Raw genomic sequence first — 18,241 nt, 5'->3', positions numbered from 1 at the left:
TCTGGCATTCTACACCTGTGTTCATGCTGTCACTCATGCCACGAACACGCCCCCTCCCATCAACCTGAGCAGCCCGCATCCATCCTTCCACAGCTCAGCCACACACACACACACACACACCCCGGTCACATGTCTGTATTTGATCCTCTTGACTTCTGACAGGGTGACAGTGTCCCACAGTGAGAAAGGACAGTCTCTTTGATAAGCTGAGCATCTCCTCTGGAAGATGAATCTGGACTTCTGCATCACGCTGTGCAGAGAAATCTATTCCAGATGGGTTTCAGGTTTAAACACGAAACATAAAATGATTAAAACTTCAGAAGGCCCACTATATCTGTGGGGTTCATGTCTGCACAGTCAAACAACCACAGGTCATTTTTTTTTTTTTAATGCTTTATCGAAGGGAAAACATATACACTTTTCTTCTTTGTCATTTGCCCACAACGATACTATATAACAACAATTCTGATAACTAAACCTACTGATGTCCATACAGATGTGGGCAGCTGATGGCAGCTGACCCTCACAACAACCTAGGATTCACGTTGTATTGGGTTTTATTTATTGATATATACTTTTGAATGTGTGTGTATGTATGTATGGTGTGAGTGTGTGCATGTGTCTGGGCACATATGAGTCTGGGTGAGTGTCTGGGTGTGTGGAGGACCAAAACTGACATTGTTGGTATCTCCTTAATTGCTCTCCATTTTATTTATCAAGGCAGGGTCTCTCTCTGAACTTGGAGCTCATTAAAAAAAAAAAAAAGTTAACAGATGGACTGTATTAAAATGGAGAACCTTTTTTCTTCAAGTAATCCCAGACAAGAATAAAAAGACGTGCCCCAGACTCGGGAACATATTCTCAGTGTGTTTAGCCAATAAGGAACACACATCCAGAATACTTTTTTTAAGCTCCCACAAACCTGTAGGGTAAAGAGAAAGATGTGATCTAAAAGATGCGAGGAAAAGGCTTGAACAGGCACTTTGCCACCGGTTATCCAAATGAGCAATTAGCATATGGAAAGGCCCACAACCTAATGAGTCATCAAGGAAATGCAAATTACAAACACAATTAGATATCACCATATCTGATAGTAATCGTGTTGCTGAGCACAGGGGGCAGCAGGTACTGTCACACACGGCTTGAAAGCGGAGGCACTAATGTCAAGCTTTGGGAAATTATGATGGCATCTACCCAGGCTAATTATGCACAGCGCTATGAGTCAGTTACTGCAAACTGGAGGTATATCTAAGAAAGATGGATGCACTTCAATAGAAGTGTTCAAGGAGTTCAATGCAATACTATTTACTGCAGCCTGGAACTAGAAAAACCCAAAACACTTGTCAAAGGTAGAATAATCGGTAAACTGAGGTATACCTAAAGAGAAACACACTAAATAGTAACAGAATGAACTAAATAAAACTTTGAGATGACATGCTGATGAGTCACCATGAAAGCACTAAAGGAAAGAAGTCAGCATAAAAGAACATCTACTCAAGGGTTCCAGTCATAAAGTCCAAGGTAGGCAAGCAACCAGGGAGAGAAATCAGGACCTCAGTGCCTGAGGAGCACTCCAGAACATTCCCAGTGTACTGGATGGGATGTTTTCCTTATGGACCTGAATGGGTGTGCTCATTTGGTGAAAAGCCATCAGCTGCATCCTGTCCTCTTTCTCTAGCACACCCGGCTTCGATTTAAAAGTTCGCTTTACTCTTAGCAATGGGAAGAGTACAAAGATCTGCCCTGCAGAGGACAGCAGGCAGCATGGGCTTCTCCTGCCTTTCTCCAAGTCTCTGAATGAAGTTGTTCTAACAATTAAAAAAAAAAAAAAAAGTTTGCTTTAAAGACAGAGAGCCCTCAACAGCATACTCTCTGCCAGAGACAGCAGGTCTCTCCTCTGTGAGCTCGCTGCCTTTTATACCCCTCTCTAACACCTTCCAACTATCCGCCTCCAAAGCGCTCCACCCGTGCACCCCATCACCTCCACGTCAGCCAGCCTGGCCAAAGCGCCTCGCCTACATGGCTGTATTTAGCAGCAGCCACCTAGGAGACATCTGGTCCTCCGTGAGATGACCTGGAACCGCAGGCATGCTCCCTCACCATCTAAGACTTTCGCATTTGCATCTCATTTGACCTGTGAGGTTTACTGCTCCAGAGCGACCACAGGCAGGAGAAATACATACTGTGAAGCGGGGTCACTGGCCTTAAGTCCAGGGTCCACAACCCTACATGACACCTTAGACAGCCTCTGCAGATAAGGAGGGCAGGAGGCTGGGGCTGGAGGGTAATGTGCACATTCCAGCAGAAATCACATCTATACAGAAAGGAAGTAGAGAGACTGGGCTGGACTCCTGCTCGTTGAACAGGTATGAGTATGCATCAACAGACAGCCTCCCTCCTACAGGAAGCTTTGCTGAGGCTCCCAGGCCGCGCCAGGCACTGACAGTGGGGCACCACCATCTCTATTTCACTCTCCTTTACCTACCAGGCCTGGGCCTGAGATCACAGATTAAGCCTCTTATGTTGACACCTCCAAGACCCGGAAAGAGTATATTAAACAAAGGCTCTTAACAGGCATGTTAGGAAGGAGAGGGCAAAGGGGTTGAAAGAAGAGAGGAAGGTAGAGGAGGAAAAGACAGAAGGAGAGAGGCAAAAAGAACAGAACTAAGTTGCTGTTTGGACCAACTATAAATTATTGTCTCTTCGGTGAAATTTTCATGTCCTGACTGGAGACCAGTTACAATCCATGGTGCCTTCCATTCTATGGCCCCTTTTCTAACCTCCTCCAGCCTTGCCTCAAGGCTCCTGCCAGCCACCCACCCTAACCCCACCCCAACCCAAAGGCTCTGCACAGCTTCTCCTCTGTCCTTCTTCACGTCCCCTCACCCTCTACCACCTGTCTTGAGGTGCTGCTACCAGGCCAACAAGTGACTGGGCAGATGGTGAGCGCGCCGCCTGGTCTGCTGTAACTCACTACGCAGCCCGTTCTCCTAATCTGGGGGCCTGGGTAGTTCTCTGGCAGCAACCTGGGCTGTTGTACCCACAAGGGAGAAGCCCTGGGCCATCTGCGGTAGAGAGCACAGCTGGCATCTCTCCACACATCTACTGCTACGGTCCAGACCACCATCAGAGAGGAGAGGCCACCAGGGAGACTCCACTGCCTTTCCTCAGTGCCTAGACCCTCTGATTTCCCCAGGGGCTGGTGGTCCGTTCCCCGTCCACCCCACTCTGCTCACTAGTCATTGTGTGGAGCAAGGATGGGGCCGGTCTGGTTGGGCATCAGCTCCCTGGGACTGAGCCCAGCTGGCCTGCTGTGAGTGGCTCCAGCCTCCCTGGGCTTAGAGGGCTGAGCCATAAGCAGCCTTGTTTATCCCTGGGAGGAATGATGGTTTTCCCTGAGCAATGACATCTTGGAAACGGACAGATTCCACAAACAACAACAAACCTCCCTGGGTTGCACTGTGCATGAGAAGGCTTCTACCCAGAGGCGCCTGAGTAAGAGGCAGGAAGGCCAGAGGCTGCTTCTCAACTGAGCCTTGTCTTGACCCTGACTCTGAGACCTAGGTCTTCAGAGAACCGGGGAATCCAGTGACTGGAATGTGCCTAGGAATATCTGATCCAGTTCCTGGTTGCTTCAAAGAGGAAACTGAGCTAGGAAAATAGGTGAATCTGCCTAAGATTCACTGATCAGGTATGAAAAGCAACTGGGTCTCCTGGGCTTTCTCTGTCGCGCACATTGCTTTTCCAGAGATCAGCAAGTTCAACTAGTAAGCCCAAGGGTCCAAAAGGAGTGAGTCACTGGGGAGTCCAAAAGAGAAAAAGAGAATTCAAGATGAAGCTTGAATACCCTGAGATATGCAATGGGGAGAGGCATGGGTTGAGCAAATTGAGTCCTGGGTTCCATGTAACCCCAGGTAAGAGCTTCCTTTCTCCCTTAGTCCCTCCTCCATCCAGAAGGTAAACAGACTCACCAGCTCCCGATGCTCAGAGAGCAAATAGGAAGCAGCACTTATGCTCCCCAGGGATCTGACTGGGCATGGGCCCTCCCTCCCCAGCTATGTATCTTTTGAGAGAGGTGGCCAGACCCCTGGTGGAGAACTGGTGTTCAAGATCTAGCCTAAGCAATGACCATCCCAAAGTAGTGCAGGAAGCTGCGCTCCAAGCCCCTACAGTCTGTGCAAAGGATCATGAGTGTTCCAATGATCCATCCAGGGCTGTGACGTCTACCACTGATGGCCGGACTATGCTATGGTCACCACCCAGCACAATATGACCTCTGAATAGGCTCTTTCTATGGCTTCAAGTAGGCTAAAGTAAAAGTTCTCCACGTCTTACCTTCCCACCAAAGCCAACCTCCAACTCCTTGGCCCTCCTAATATCACACTGATATGTAGAGGCTAGGGATCCTCCTGAGGGGCCCCCGGCAAGGTTCTCTCCTGGCAGTGCCCACTCTCATGCCAGGCACAGCACTAGGATGGACAGTCTGAGCTGACCTGTACATCAGAGCATGGCCTTCCTTCCGGGGGCAGGGGCCACTTAACCTCTCAGGGCATATCAACACCTTTCTCCAGCCATGCCCTGGAGAAAGCCGGGCTCCTGGGTGACTAAGAGATGAGTAAACTCCATATCCTGCATAAATAGGACACAAGCAGCCAAAAGAGATGCCACCACTAGCAGGCAGAGGTAGTCACTGCAGGTATGGAAGTTGGGTGAGATTAAGACCTAGAGAGATGTAATCCCAGCACTCAGGGAGGCAGAGGCAGATGGATCTCTATGAGATCAAGGCCAGCCTAGGCCTATAGAGTGAGCCAAGGACAGCCAAGGCTACACAGAGAAACCCTGTCTCCAAAAACCAAAAAAAAAAAAAAAAAAAAAAAGGAAAAAACCAAACCTAGAGAGAACAGAAGAGTAGAAGAGTAGAAGAGTAGGGCTTTCTTGGCCGATGAAATAGCATGTATGAAAACCGGGAAGAAGCAAGCTGGGAAGTACGGTACTCCCTGATAGCTAGCACCTATCATCAGGAGCCTAATGTACCATCCTGGCTCAGAGCCCTGGAGACTTCTGGACAAGGAGTCACTATCTCCATGGCCTCCATCCTCACTATGCTCCTGTTTTTCAGATGCCAGCCTGGGCCTGAGTGCTCCCTACTCTGCAACTTGGCTCCCTAGAGGCTCCCCACCCTGGGCTAAGCCATGCCACATGCTAGAGCCGAGGAAGAGGGGAGGTGGCCCTTGGCTGGGCACAGAAGACTCAGAGGGACTGTGTGGAAACTTTGACTCTGGCTGAGATCCTACAGGCGTCAGAGGAGCAAGCCACTGCAGCTCTTGCATTGGTGGTGTGCAACCATTCCAGCCACTCTAACGGGGAGCAAAGAGCCCACAGCACAAAGCCAGAGAGCATCAGGATGAAAAGCAGTTCTCCAGAGTTGCTGAGGGGCCTGGTGGCCGTGCGATAAGTCAGGAGTCTCGAGCAAAGAATATACTGGAGGAGCATCCTGTAGCTCGGAACTGGGTAATGGCTTCCCATGTGTCATGCCCTGTCCTTGTTGTTCTGGGAGGCAGAGGTCTTCAGTCCTGGTTTGGCTCAGTCATAGACCTGCTGCTTGAAATTTAGCCAGGGCTTTTCCCCTCTCTGGGCTCAGGATACCCTTCTAGACCAAGACTTAGGTTTCTTTTAGGATAAGAGTAAAGACATGGACCCTCCGAGTTGAGAACAGAATTGGTCTCTGCCTGGTCACTTACAGGGGCTAGCCCTGAGAGTGAGTGGGTATCAGCTGGAGCCAAGGGAGCAGGTGCAGGCTCTTCCCTTGGCAAGTATGGCGGGGGGGGGGGGGAACGGTGGCTTTGAGCTGGTGGGGCACACAGCAAGCCTGCTTGTGTTTCCAGGTTTTGGAGACTAGCATTAATGCCCCAAGACCAGCTGAGAAGTCCAGCTCTTCCCCAGACAGGGGATCTACATAAGAACTGCCATCCCAGTGCCTGGTGTGGGCCAGTATCCCCGACACAATAGCCAGTCCTGCTGGCTAAGCACTCCTTTCTCATGTAGTGTCCCAACTGGCCACCAAACATTCCTTGTCTCTCCTAGAAAGAAAAGCTAACTGGCTAGCCCTCAAACAGAGGAACCGCACACACTGGAAGCCTGCTCCCTACCCCTGAGTGGCTACTGCCCCCTAAGACAGACAGACAGACACACACACACACACACACACACACACACACACACACACACTACACCATCCCCACGAAACAAAACCGGTTTGCTTGCAAGATGTCTCTCAATGGCTGCCCTGGGGAAGAAACAATAGAAACAGGGACAGGGGATGTCTTGAACAAGGCTACCCTCCCACTGCCCACCACCACACACACACATTTGTCATCCAGGCACCTACCCAGCACACTCCGGCACGGACCCAGGCAACTCCTAGCTGCTGCAGCTCCTGCCGGCCACCCGCCCGGGGCTCCACCCGGCTCCTCCAGAGGGCGGGCGGGCAGCCGGCTGGCCGTGTCAAGCGGCTGCCTTCCCCAGACAGAGCTCCTTTGTGTCAGTAGAGCTATTTATGGACTTACCCAAGTTCCCCAGGGGAGCGGTACCTGCTGGGAAAAGCAGAACCAAATGACCAGGTTCCACCTCCCACATGGAGATAGCGTTTTGAATGTTTTTTTTTTTTTTAATCCTTGCATCACCCGTCCCTCCTCCTCTTCCTCCTCCTCCTTCTGCGAGTGCCCTTCCCAAACACACACCCCTTTCAGCCCCGCCACCGCTGCCACTCAGAAGAGAGGCTTGACTCTCTTGCTTCAAATAGAAAAGTCTGTGATTTTCCCAAACCTCTTCCCCAAGGATGTCAGAAGAAAAGAGTCCTCCGCTGGCCGATCCTTTAGCAGAAAGTGCGCGCTAGTTGGAGCCTGGCTTGTACTCTCAGCTAAAATTGCCACTCCTGGGTCCCTTGCTGCCCATTCTGATCCCTAACGTACTCCTCTGGAGGGTACCCATTCTTCCTCAGCACACCCCTGACCCTGGGATCCTCAGTGGAAACCACCGAGACACACACACACACACACACACACACACACACACACACACACACACAGGTCCTGAGGTCTCCTAGGGCTGGGGTATTGCAAAACGGAGGCTGCCACTCCCTAGCAAGACCCAGCCAATCGTCTAGGCTCCCCTGTCACGCCCCCTCCCCATACTGCTCTGTCCCAGTGGACAGCTGCAATTAAACTCAGGGTCTTGCCGGTAGCTCGGCTGACTGAGAACGCAGCTGCCCTCAGGGTCAGGGAGTGGCAGCTTTGGTCTTTCTAGCATCATTGCCCAGCACAGCAGGAAACACATGTTTTTACTGAGCACCTGGTGTGCCAAACTCTGAGGAGCCTGAGACAGAGGTTTTGATCTTCATCCCCACAGCATAATGGCCAAGAAGTGCCTATTAACAGCAACCGAAAGAGGGGGACAATGCGGACTCAACCAGACAAAACTGGTCAATTCCAGTTCCAGCCCAGGCAGGTTAGGTCTCCCTGAGTAAGTACCTGCCTCTCTCTGAGCCTTGGTTTCCTCATCTGTAAAATGGGTCTGAAAGCTGCCCACCTTCAGAATCCAGAGTGTTCCAAGAGCTGACCCTAGGCTCCCCTCTTTTGAACACAGACTCTGTGCCCAGGCCCGTGCTTGCAGCTTTGCCTGCATTAGTTCATTTAATCTTCACCTGCATCTTGAATGGTCGGGTCTCTTACATCTCCTCACGCATGAAGAATCCTGGGCTCAGAGCTGCTCCCAGTTGACTAGCTCAGTGACTATAGGACCCAGGGTTGAAGACTCCAAGGTGTCCACTTTTCACCACAGGGCTTCCCCACTACTGCAAGCACCAACCTAGACCCTGAAGCTTGGCTATGCTGCCTTGCGTGGCCAGTGCTCCCAGGGTAAGGCTGGCAGCCTACCCCATGCTGAGCCCACCCCATGCTGAGCCCACCTTAGCAGAAAGAACGGGACAAAAGGAGCCCCACCCCCTGTCTTCCCTGAGCCTCACCCCAGCACCCTAGAACAGAGCATAGTACGCTGTCTTGGCCTTTCCCTCTCCTTGGTGATGCCTCCAACTGTGGCCCTGCCTATCCCCAGCCCCTTTCTATCTCTGCCTGCCCATCTGTGTCACAGCCACAAGCACACATAAGCACGTGGTTATGAGAATACCGTTAGCAGGGTCAACGATGCAGAACACCCTTTGTGGGGACCAGGACACGAGGGCCAGAACACAGTCATTGATGTGCTGAGCTGTGGCATATAGGGGAAGGAGGGGAGCCCCAAGGAGCCAGCCGAGACAGGCTGGGGAGCATCGAGTGCCTGCCTCTACTGCCTCTTGCATCTCCGTTACCCCAACACCACCAGCAGAGCCGATGCCCTTCTCAAAGTACAGCGTAGCACAGGACTAGGGAGTCACTTCAGCCACACTACTTTTTCTTGGGGATCCTTTACAATCGCTTTCCCACCTACAGCCAGTAAAAGGGCGGTAGAGAGGGGGTTGAAAGACTTTCCCAAGGAAACAGAGCACTTTCTGTCTAGTGCTCCCTCCACTGCAGCCCAGTGCTTATCAGCCTAACGTGGGAGGAATGGGGACGCAGGGAGCAGTGACATCTAGGTGTCCCCTGGGCATAGCACCTAGGCTTTCAGCTCCCAGCCCTGCCCCATTTGCTGATCTTGGTATTTTGTGTAACAAATATTCATTTGGCATTCTGTGTCAGCACTGTCACTGGTATGAGACCTTCTGATTGATTCATTAAATCCACAGGACCTTATCAGATATGATTTCTAATATCCCCATTTCACAGATGAGTGAGCAGAGATTAACAAGTCTGCCAAGGACACTCGCTAGCAGGAGCAGAACAACAACCAAGCCCAGCTTGCGTTTTCTACCATGTCCCACAGGCAAATTATCTGAGAGCTTGAGAACAGGCCCACTCACAAGTATAATAAAAAGCAAACGGCAGCAACTCCGGGGGCTAGAAGCAGGGAGACTCAGCAAGGACCCACGCCCCATTCAGGAAAGGCAGGGCCCGCAAGCTCCTGAGAGGCCCCCAGGGGATTGCGGCAGGACCCTGAGGATATAAAGCACTCCGCCAGACACAGGCTGCCTCCTGTACATCAGCAAGGCTCCGTATGCCTTCCTTTCCCACTTCCACTGTGTTATGCCCAGTTTGTCTCAGTTGGTGTTCCCAAGACCCTGGAAAGAGCAGTGTGCAGCACAAGCCCCTGTCCCTGCAGATTCCACCTGGAGAGAGAAGAGTCTTGACAATGACATGTGAACAGGGCCACACCAAGTCAAGCTCAGTGTGTCCTGGGGCACTTAGGAAGCTCTGGGCTGTAACTCGCTGCAGGGTCATAGTTAGGGGGTCTACTGACTGCAGAAAGGCTCTCCCTACCACAAGTCAGCCAAGAGACTTTAATGTGGTACTTGAATCCTGCAGAGTCTCTATTCCAGAGCCTTCACCGGGAGCCTGAGCATGCATGCTCCGTCTTCTTCTGCCCCTTTGCCTGTGGCATGTATCCTCCAAACAAGGCATATGCTACCAGGAAGAGCAGGTACAGGGTTTTGTAAGCAGTAGGAGAGGATGTCACTGCCCTGAAGCAGCCGGCAGGCCAGGCCCTGCCTGCAGCGGAAGGGCTCCTGTGTCACACCCACTGCTCAGGTCTAGGTGGAACAGGTTGTTTCTGTACCTACTCCTTGGGAGAGCTGCTGTCAACAGGAAGTTCAAGTGATCCTATCTGTTGAGGGGTAATGGGAGGGTAACTGTGCCCGAATGGACCAACAGCTGGCCACCAGGAGCATTTACAGACAGCAGGCTGTGGACATCTGCTCTTCTGAGGGGTCAAGACAGGGGGCACAGAAAAGTGACATGATGTGAACTGAAGTTCAGTGAAAAAAAAACCAACCAACAAACAGAGATTCTACAAGGCTATTAACTGACTGGAATTCCCATGAGTATCTCCAGGGGGACCGCTGTAGCTCTGGAGCTGAAATATCTTGGGCTATTGTTCCTCCCCGTAACAGCCACCCATTGTCCACTTCCATCAGGCAAAGATTCTGACTATCAGGTGAAACTTCTTGGAATGTACTAACAGATTGCTAGCTCCCATCAACTTAAAGGTTTTGCAATAACCTACCTGATATTTTAACCCACAAATATGAAAACTGCTTTGATTTTGATTTATGACTTTCTTTGTTCTTTTACTAGAGCAAAAAAAAAAAAAAAAAAAAAAAAAAACAAAAACCAAACTTCATGAAACTGTATTTGGGGCAATCTAAACCTGTTTTTCCAGACCCTGGTCATTCATTTTGGCTCCAGAGTCAACTATCTCATGCCCCCTTGACATGAAAACTGGTTTTGTGTTGAGTCCAGGCAGAACGGTTCTGAGACTCAGGCTCCTAAGCGCATCCTCTGCCTCCAGCTCATGCTTCCTAAATGTCTACTTTGCCACTTGTTCCTCAGCAGCCTCAAGCAGCACACCAGACTCTGCCCTGCTCCTGATGATGCTCCCAGCCACAGAAGCAAGAAGCCCATAGGCTGCAAGTAGGAAGACAAAGGTCACCCCCTGGAGCTATCCTGGAGAACTGCCACCAGCCCCAGCAAGCTTCTGCATCCTGTCTGGAACATGCTTTGCTGTCACATGCACAGTACTGGCCTGACCTTGGGTGACTATCATGGCTCAGCATTGCCAGGCACCATGCCATCTCCCTCCCTGGCTCCATCCCAATTGTCCACATGCTGGCCAGAGTGTCCACAGTTTTGGGAGCAATCCTTGACCCACTCTGCTTCTTCCAGCTCCAGGTCAGGTTGTATCCCGACAGCCCGAGTTCCTGGGAAGTGCTCAGCCACAAGCTGAGCAATGGGGAGATCCAGGCCTACGATGTTAGCTGCCAGGAGTAGCTCATTCCCGCACTCCCCCAGGGACCTGCCCACTGCTTGGACAGTTGGGCTTGAGTGCCGGCTTTCCTCTCGGGATAACTGGAAGAGAGACTGCAGTGATGGGTAACTTCTCTGCTGCTCTCAGAAGCAAAGACAAAGCCCTTCTCTGAGCCTCAGGGGGTCTTGATCTAGGTCAGTCCTCTCAAGACTTAGTCTGCACAGAGGCATGGTGGCCTGACTTCTCACAGTTCTGCAGTGGGGTGAGTAGTAAAACTGAGAGGGTTTGGAGACTCCCGCGGCAACCTTTCATTGCCATATCTGAGCATCAGCTGGAAGGGCACGTCCCACTATGGAGTACATGCTGAGCCAGGTGTAACAAATCACGCTCAGTGTGTGTTTGGTAGAAGCAAAGGGCCCTGCCTCATATGGTCTAAGAGGCTCTTGTTTAAACCAACCTTGTTCTGAGCGAACTCACTACCTGACCCCCACGACCTCTACAGTGGGCCTTGTAAGCTGGTCAGTCATTGGAACTCTTCCTTCTCCACTGTGCCCAGGGCTCAGTGTAGCACCAGCATTCAACTCTGTGCCTACGCCAGTCTGGAACGGTATCTTTCTCCCAAGCCCCTCCCTCCATCCATCAATCACCAAAGCATGTAGGCCTCACCTCCTATCCATCTGAGACAGTGCCTCCTCTCTGGGCTAAGCCACCATCACGTCTCCTTGGCAATGTGGAAGGGCGATAGCTCCAAAAAGCTCCCTGGTCCTTCCTTGGGAAAGCTCTCAACCACACGAACTCAGCCCCGGCAGCTCCCACTGCCCTTGGGACCAAGTTCAAAGTCCCTATCACAGGGCTGGAAGGGGTGGCACCGCAGGCCTTACCTCAAACCCTCCTCCAGCCTTATGTCATGCGCCCTTTACCTTCCTCATTCCCACACCAACACTGGCCTGTTTTAAGGTCCTCATCTAGAACTAGCCTCCTTATACCCCAGGTCCCTAACCCCTCTCCTGACATCCTCGACCAGGCAGATTCTCCTGCAGCACCCAACCAATGGTGATTCCTCGCATACTACTTAGAATTGTCTGGTATCTGTCTCTCCTCCAACTGTCCTTTCACCATGCTAGATTGATAGCTCTCTACGGCAGGACTGTGCCAGCTGACGGACGGCTGAGTCTGCCTGACAGCTTCCATTCACCTTAAGTTGCCATCCGAAGGCCTCCACTTCCTCCTTTTATACTCATTCACGTGACTCCAGAGACGGGCCTGTGACCCAGGCCTCAGACATCCTACATTCTTCAGTGACTAGGATGAACCCACAAGCCTACATGGGCCGATGGGACTTGGGCTAAGCACCATTGCTGAAGCGAGGGAGCCAAGCCAGATCATACCCTGGCTCTCCTGGAATCTCTACTGCCACCGCCGAGGGAGTCAGCCAACACGTAAGCAAGTAGAACCAAGCGGTAGAAAGGGTGCAGCTGGTTCTAGGTGACATTGGTCAGGGTCCTGAATACAACCAAGCACACACAAAAGCTGCCCTCCACAATCTAGTGGATGCCATCTGGGGGCTGTAGCTTATTGGAGTGGGTTTGGGTCGCTTGCAGCGGGAGAATTCCTGACCGATGTATCATTGGTACATGGTGCACTACGCATTCTAAAATGTTTGCTCATTCATGCAGTCACTCAACAAACATTTAGCAGCAAGAAAGTGACCAGATTTGTTCGGCAGAAAGAATCCTCTTGGCTGCTGTTTAGAGAGATGGACAAAGGGGCAGGAGCACACAGGGGGAGATTTGCCAGAAGACCATGTAGGAGTCCCAGGAACCGAGATGATGCCTGAGAAGGGAGGCTGAGACAGAGAGAATGGGTGATTCCTAACTCTAAGTTCACCGCAGAACCTTTGACAGATGTGTCTCTTCCTCTCTAGGCCCACAGCAACTCAGTCTATTATTCTAGACTCCCAAGTGTTTCCCCCTGGGTTGCAGAGTCAGAACTGAATAGTGCAGTGTCAGTCTTGGTTCTGGGGTTGGATTTGACAGGCAGGGGACAGAGTGTCCTGCTCCTTTCCAAATGGGAGATTCCCTCCTTCTTTGCTGCCTCCATCTTGCCATACCCTCTCTGCCACACCCACCCCATCATGATGGACCCTTTGAAATTGTGAGCAAAACAAACCTCTCCTCACTTATATTGTTTCTCTCAGCTATCTGAACAGCAACAAAAGTCCTAACCCCAGAGGTATTCTGTTACTTAACCTTTCGCCTACTGAAGGGCATATGAGCTGGTTCCAAGTTTGGGTTACTACCAATAAAACTTCTTTGAATAAAAAAAAATGTAGTAAAGTTGGAATAAAACAACAGCACTGGAAGACAGATAATACATTATGGCAGAAGAAAGGCACACTGCGCACCTAATATCATTATTATTAATTATTATTTGGAGTAGAGATTTCAGGAAGTAGAAATTGAACACAGAACACAATTCCAAAGACATTTAACAAAAATGTCTTTGAGCTGAGAGAAAAGTTGGGTACCTAGACTGAACTGGCTTAGGGAGTTAGTATGGAGAATGATTGCCCAGAGAAGAAATGGCTGGGTTCTGGGGACGTTCCTGAGTTCCAAAGACTGGGAAAAGAAATGCTGATTGTCTTCGTGAGGGGGTTTGGGGAAGTCAAGTCAGTGGTGCCCTTTCTGTGACTGTAAAGACCAGGAGAGCAGGGAGCAGCTCGGGCGTCCTAGAAGAAAGGACTGCTGACCAAGAGCTCTTTCTTTAAGCCAGCTCTGACTCCAGCACACCCACAGACCCTGCTGGGAAATGCGCTAAGAAAGTTCTCTGCACAGTGATTGGAAGCCCCGAAGTCTAGGATGAGACAGAGTGCGGTTAGAAAGTGGCAAGCGAGGAAGTCATAAGTGTTTACAGATTCTCTGACCCGTGACATAATCAAGAGTTAAAGGCAACTTAAAACTCAGTGGAGCTAGTGTGTTAAAAACAGTAACAATCGGGAATAATGGCTGCAAATGATTTCAACATCACCTAGGGGCTACAAACAAAATAAAAGGAAGTCATGGGCCAGCTGACGGGCTTAGGATTGTAAGGAGGGGAGGACAAATTCTGGTGTTGTGACTGGTACAGAAATGTGTAGATGAAAACAGTGAGGCAAATCTTAGCGAACTAAAGGCAAGGTGTAGAAAGAACCTCTAAGGGAAGGCTAGCGTGCAAACACCCTTAGTATAGAAAGAGCTCTTTGTGAAGAAAGGGTTCAACTGTAAAGAGCTCAACGGAATAAAAATAGACAAAGGACTTGAAGAGAGTCCTGCCCAAGGAGGTGATTAAGTGACCAGAGGGCGTGTGAAGACATGTCCAGGAACGTCAGTGCTCGAAGGAAGCCTTTTAGAAATGGAATATAATAGGGGCTGGAGAGATGGCTCAGAAGGTAAAAACACTTGTTGCTACTACAGAGGACCTGGCTTTGTTTCCTGGCACCTACACGGCAGCGCACAACCATCTAGCCCCAGAAGGTCGGATACCCTCATCTGCCCTCTGCAAGTGTGAGGCATGCATGTGGGTGCACATTCATATGCACAAGCAACACACACAAAATAAAATAAATAAATCTAAAAAAAATTTTTTTTAATGTAACAATATGCACTGCCACTGAGGGTAATTCTATCCCTGAGATGTATGTTTCCTGGGAAGTAGGACTTCCCATGTTACAAATGGGAAATCTCACACTGCGGTGTGCCTAGTATACACAAGGGCCTGGCTTTGATTCCTAGCACCAGAGAGACAGAAACCAAAGAAGAGGAATAGTTCCAATTAAGGCAACACTAGAAATGAACACAGCCATTCTGAAGAGTGGCTCCGCTTCCAGAGCAAGAGGCCCCTTCACGGATGCACACAATCTGACCCAGAAATCCAACTGCCCCAAAGGAATTCCAACAAAGTCTTTGTCAGCAAATCTTTATTTTAGAGTCAGACAATATAGTAGGTGTGACCTGGAGGCTGTGGGCTTCCAGGATACATTCCTAAGGATTTTTGTCTCAGGGTTTGGTAACCAGTACAGAGTCGAAATGGCCTGCGCGCCTAACTCTTACAGGTGATGCAAATATTGTAGAAATAGCCTAAAAGCGGTGGTGCAGAACATCATTATTACTAGGAAACATGGATACGGCACACTGTTAAATAGAAAAAGGCAGATTCAAAAAAAAACTGCACCTAGCCTAACGGTGGGAACAGGGGTGTCTCTAACTCTTTTGTCCGCTTGGGGACCCTCTTCCTCCTACTGGGTTGCCTTGATGTGAGACTAGGTAGCTCGTTATGTTGTAGTTGCTTGCTATCCTTGGAAAGCCCGCTCTTTTCTGAGGGGAAGTGAAGGTGGAATGGATCCGGAGGAAAAGGGAGGCGGGGGTGGTGGTGCAAGATTTGGGGGAGGGAAGAGAAGGGAAACTTCGGTCGTGATGTAATATCTGAGAGAATAAATAAAGAGGGAAAAGGAGGAAAGCCTGCCTCCAGAAGTAACCCTAACTTGCAAATAAGAAATATGTGTGGGAAACAAATTTTTGACAGTCCATACCCCAAATGTTAATAATGGTTAACAGCGGGCACTGTCTTTTCCTGGCTCATCTGTATTAAATGTTTTCCAATAAACATCAAGTACAGGAATTATAATTCTTCACGACAATAACAGAATCAACTGCGCTGAACATACAGTAACCTTGCTGTGCCACAGTGGTCACGGAGAGTCCATGTGGATCACTACTAATTTTCTCCACATTTGCTTTCCTTACTGGGAATCTACTTCTTGACAGGCTTTTATTTGTTTGTTTTGTTTTTTTCAAGACTGGTTTTCTCTGTGTAGCCCTGGCTATCCTGGAACTTACTCTGTAGAGCAGGCTGGCCTCGAACTCAGAGATTCACCTGCCTCTGCCTCCTGAGTGCTGGGATTAAAAGCACGTGCCTGCACTGCCGAGCTGGGAACCTGCTTGTCAAGCTTTCATCATCGCAGGCCAGAGTGGGTGCAGGTTGCACGGGCTCTTGCCTCATTTTACAGCCCTGCAGTTCCTTCAGCTGCCCACGCCTGTTGCTAAGAAGGGCAGAGAAAATGCTAGAGCCACGAGGTCCTTTCTCCTCAGGCTGCCTCTCTGCGGACAGTGCAGGAAGTGACAAGTCATCAAGGAAGAGACACCAAGAGAGGGAAGGTGTGGTGCTAAAGGTCAGCTGGCTGAGATAAGGGAGCAGGGCATAGCAGCCATGGGACTTTTCACCTGACAGGCAGCTCTCAGGAAGGCAACCACATCCGGTCCCAGGAGTTCCCAGGCCCTGTGCACCCAAGGAAGCAAGAGAAGCCTCATGAGACCAGAGGTGGCCCTCTGAAATGACAGGAAGGAAAAGAGCCCACCTTCTGGAACCTCCTCCCCAGGCTTGGTGTCTGCAGAACAGCCCTCTCTCAGCTCTAGGCCTCCAGAGCCGGCTAGAATGGGTGAGGAGAGAGGTCAGGACAGAGGGCTCCAGGACCTTCCCAGATCTGAACTCTGTGAATCTGTGGGACTTCCTCACGTAGAGCCTGACAGGAAGAGGAAGGGGCGAGCCATCCCCACCCAACTCCCAAGGAGCCCCCTCCTCTTCCCCTCAGCAATGTTCCCACTGCTATTTTTAGAAATAGCAGTCCACAGGAAGTAGAGTGTCTCTGCCAGCCCCTGCCACACTCCGCACACGGCCTAGCTCCAGGTAAAACACAGCAGCCCATTCATTCCCTTCCAACCAGAACGTGCCCGGAATCTGTAGACATTCCTGCCCCACACCATCGGCCCATCACCATGGAGCTAGCTGCGCAGTTTCTATTATGGCCCAGGATGGAGGGCTTCCTAGTGATAGCACAGCTGATGAGTGAAAGGGGCACTGCTCTCTAGGACCATTCATATGCCCTCTGGCAGAACTTCAAGTCACCGACTACATGCCCTTGGCCAAGTTCTAGCTTCTATCCTGGTCGTGTTCTCTACAAATCAGCTTGTTAAGCTGTTGCTCTCCCTGGGGGACAAGAGAAGCTTTCTGTTCTTCATTTAAGGACTCTACAGTTTGGCCAAAATTCTAGTTGCTCAGCATACACACTGTATTATCTACTTTAGGACATATATGTGGGATTATGCTTCCAAAGACTTCTGGGAGTTGAATATGAGTCTCAGAATACATTTACCAGAGAAGACTGCCATAAGTGGTGGCCCACCTCCTAGGCTAGCCTACACAACCCTTATTATTTCAGCCCACAAGATCACCAGAATACTGTTTCCTTGCAATAATGGCACTAACCCCAAGTGGGGAGCCGCTCATGTGTGAAAGAACCCTCTATAGAAATTTCATCTTGAGTTGCTTTGTCTGAACAATAAATGACAGATATCAACGGCAGTGGAAAGACATTGGCAGCCTCTAAAAGCATCTGCAGAAGACACTGGAAACTGAAAGAGGGCAGACTGATCGCCAATAACCCTCCTGGAAGATGAGCCTGAGGCTCAGTGGGCAGGAGGGCTGGTTAAAGAATACATGTGTACGCAAACATGTATGAAGTCAAGCAAGAGTCCAGAGCATGATGAGCACAGTGAAGGGCAGAGGGCTGGAGAGAAAAAGTGCTGGGAGGGGAATGCAGCTGCTTCCCAGGGCACCCTGTAAGAGGAACCTTGGGATGGGGAGGAAGCAGGAAAGGGTTTCTCGCATAGGTGTCTGTAATTAGAACCTAAGACATCTGCCTCCTTCCTTCATTCAACCTGTTCCCAGTGTCAGAGGTGCTGAGGCCTGCCCTTCCACTCTGTAATCCTAGCGTCAAGAGTCTGGGTATGGGTATCCCAGGAACAGTGACTATGATAAGGAACCTGAATTGTTCCTGATTTTTGAAGGCTGTAATTACTCCATGCCAATCATTATGGTCATTTCCCAGTAGTCTACATTCTGGTGAACGCTGGAGACCTCCTGTATTCAGCAACCCCCCCCCTCCTTTGGTAAGGAAACAGATGATTAGAGATGTGAAGTGATTCGTCTAAGGTCACACAGTAAGTTCTAGATAAGTCAGTATTCAAGTCCAGGCTTCTGAATCCCTACTCCAGTTTTCTTGAGGCATGGAGCTTTTTGAAGGGGAGCCCTTGGACTTAAGAGAACCAAGAAGTTACAATCAGATTTTCTTTCCTCCCAGGATGCCTGTGTGAGCACACCCTGGCCAGGCTGCATCGTAGATCAAGTCGGGGTGTGGGCCTGCTGGTATTGGCAAAGCTGTGGAGCAAGAGCAGAACCTCTGAGTCAAACCTCAGCTCTGGCCCCAGGGCTTCCAGCACCAGTTTGCTCATGACCCTGGTCGAAAAGGTCACTT

General features: G+C 50.3%; 1 protein-coding gene across 7 annotated transcripts in view; it reads right to left on the bottom strand.

The window, feature by feature from the left end:
• The window catches only part of Rgs3 (regulator of G protein signaling 3), a 116,154-nt gene that overhangs the window by 22,469 nt on the left and 75,444 nt on the right, over positions 1–18,241 (bottom strand). Inside the window, exon 1 of one of the 7 annotated variants that reach the window (XM_021648825.2) lies at positions 6,567–6,718. The exons of 5 other annotated variants lie outside the window; for them this stretch is intronic. In XM_021648825.2, coding sequence (XP_021504500.2) covers positions 6,567–6,680 — 114 coding nt within the window. In that variant the 5' untranslated portion in view covers positions 6,681–6,718. Of the gene's footprint in view, positions 1–6,388; positions 6,544–6,566; positions 6,719–18,241 lie in introns of those variants that run through there. One more of the 7 variants, XM_021648823.2, reaches the window with a different exon arrangement.

The sequence above is a fragment of the Meriones unguiculatus genome, chromosome 3 (assembly GCF_030254825.1).
Source record: "Meriones unguiculatus strain TT.TT164.6M chromosome 3, Bangor_MerUng_6.1, whole genome shotgun sequence".
In the NCBI taxonomy this organism is placed as follows: domain Eukaryota; kingdom Metazoa; phylum Chordata; class Mammalia; order Rodentia; family Muridae; genus Meriones; species Meriones unguiculatus.
Note: the sequence above shows the minus strand (reverse complement) of the source record. Positions and strands in the feature narration are given on the sequence as shown.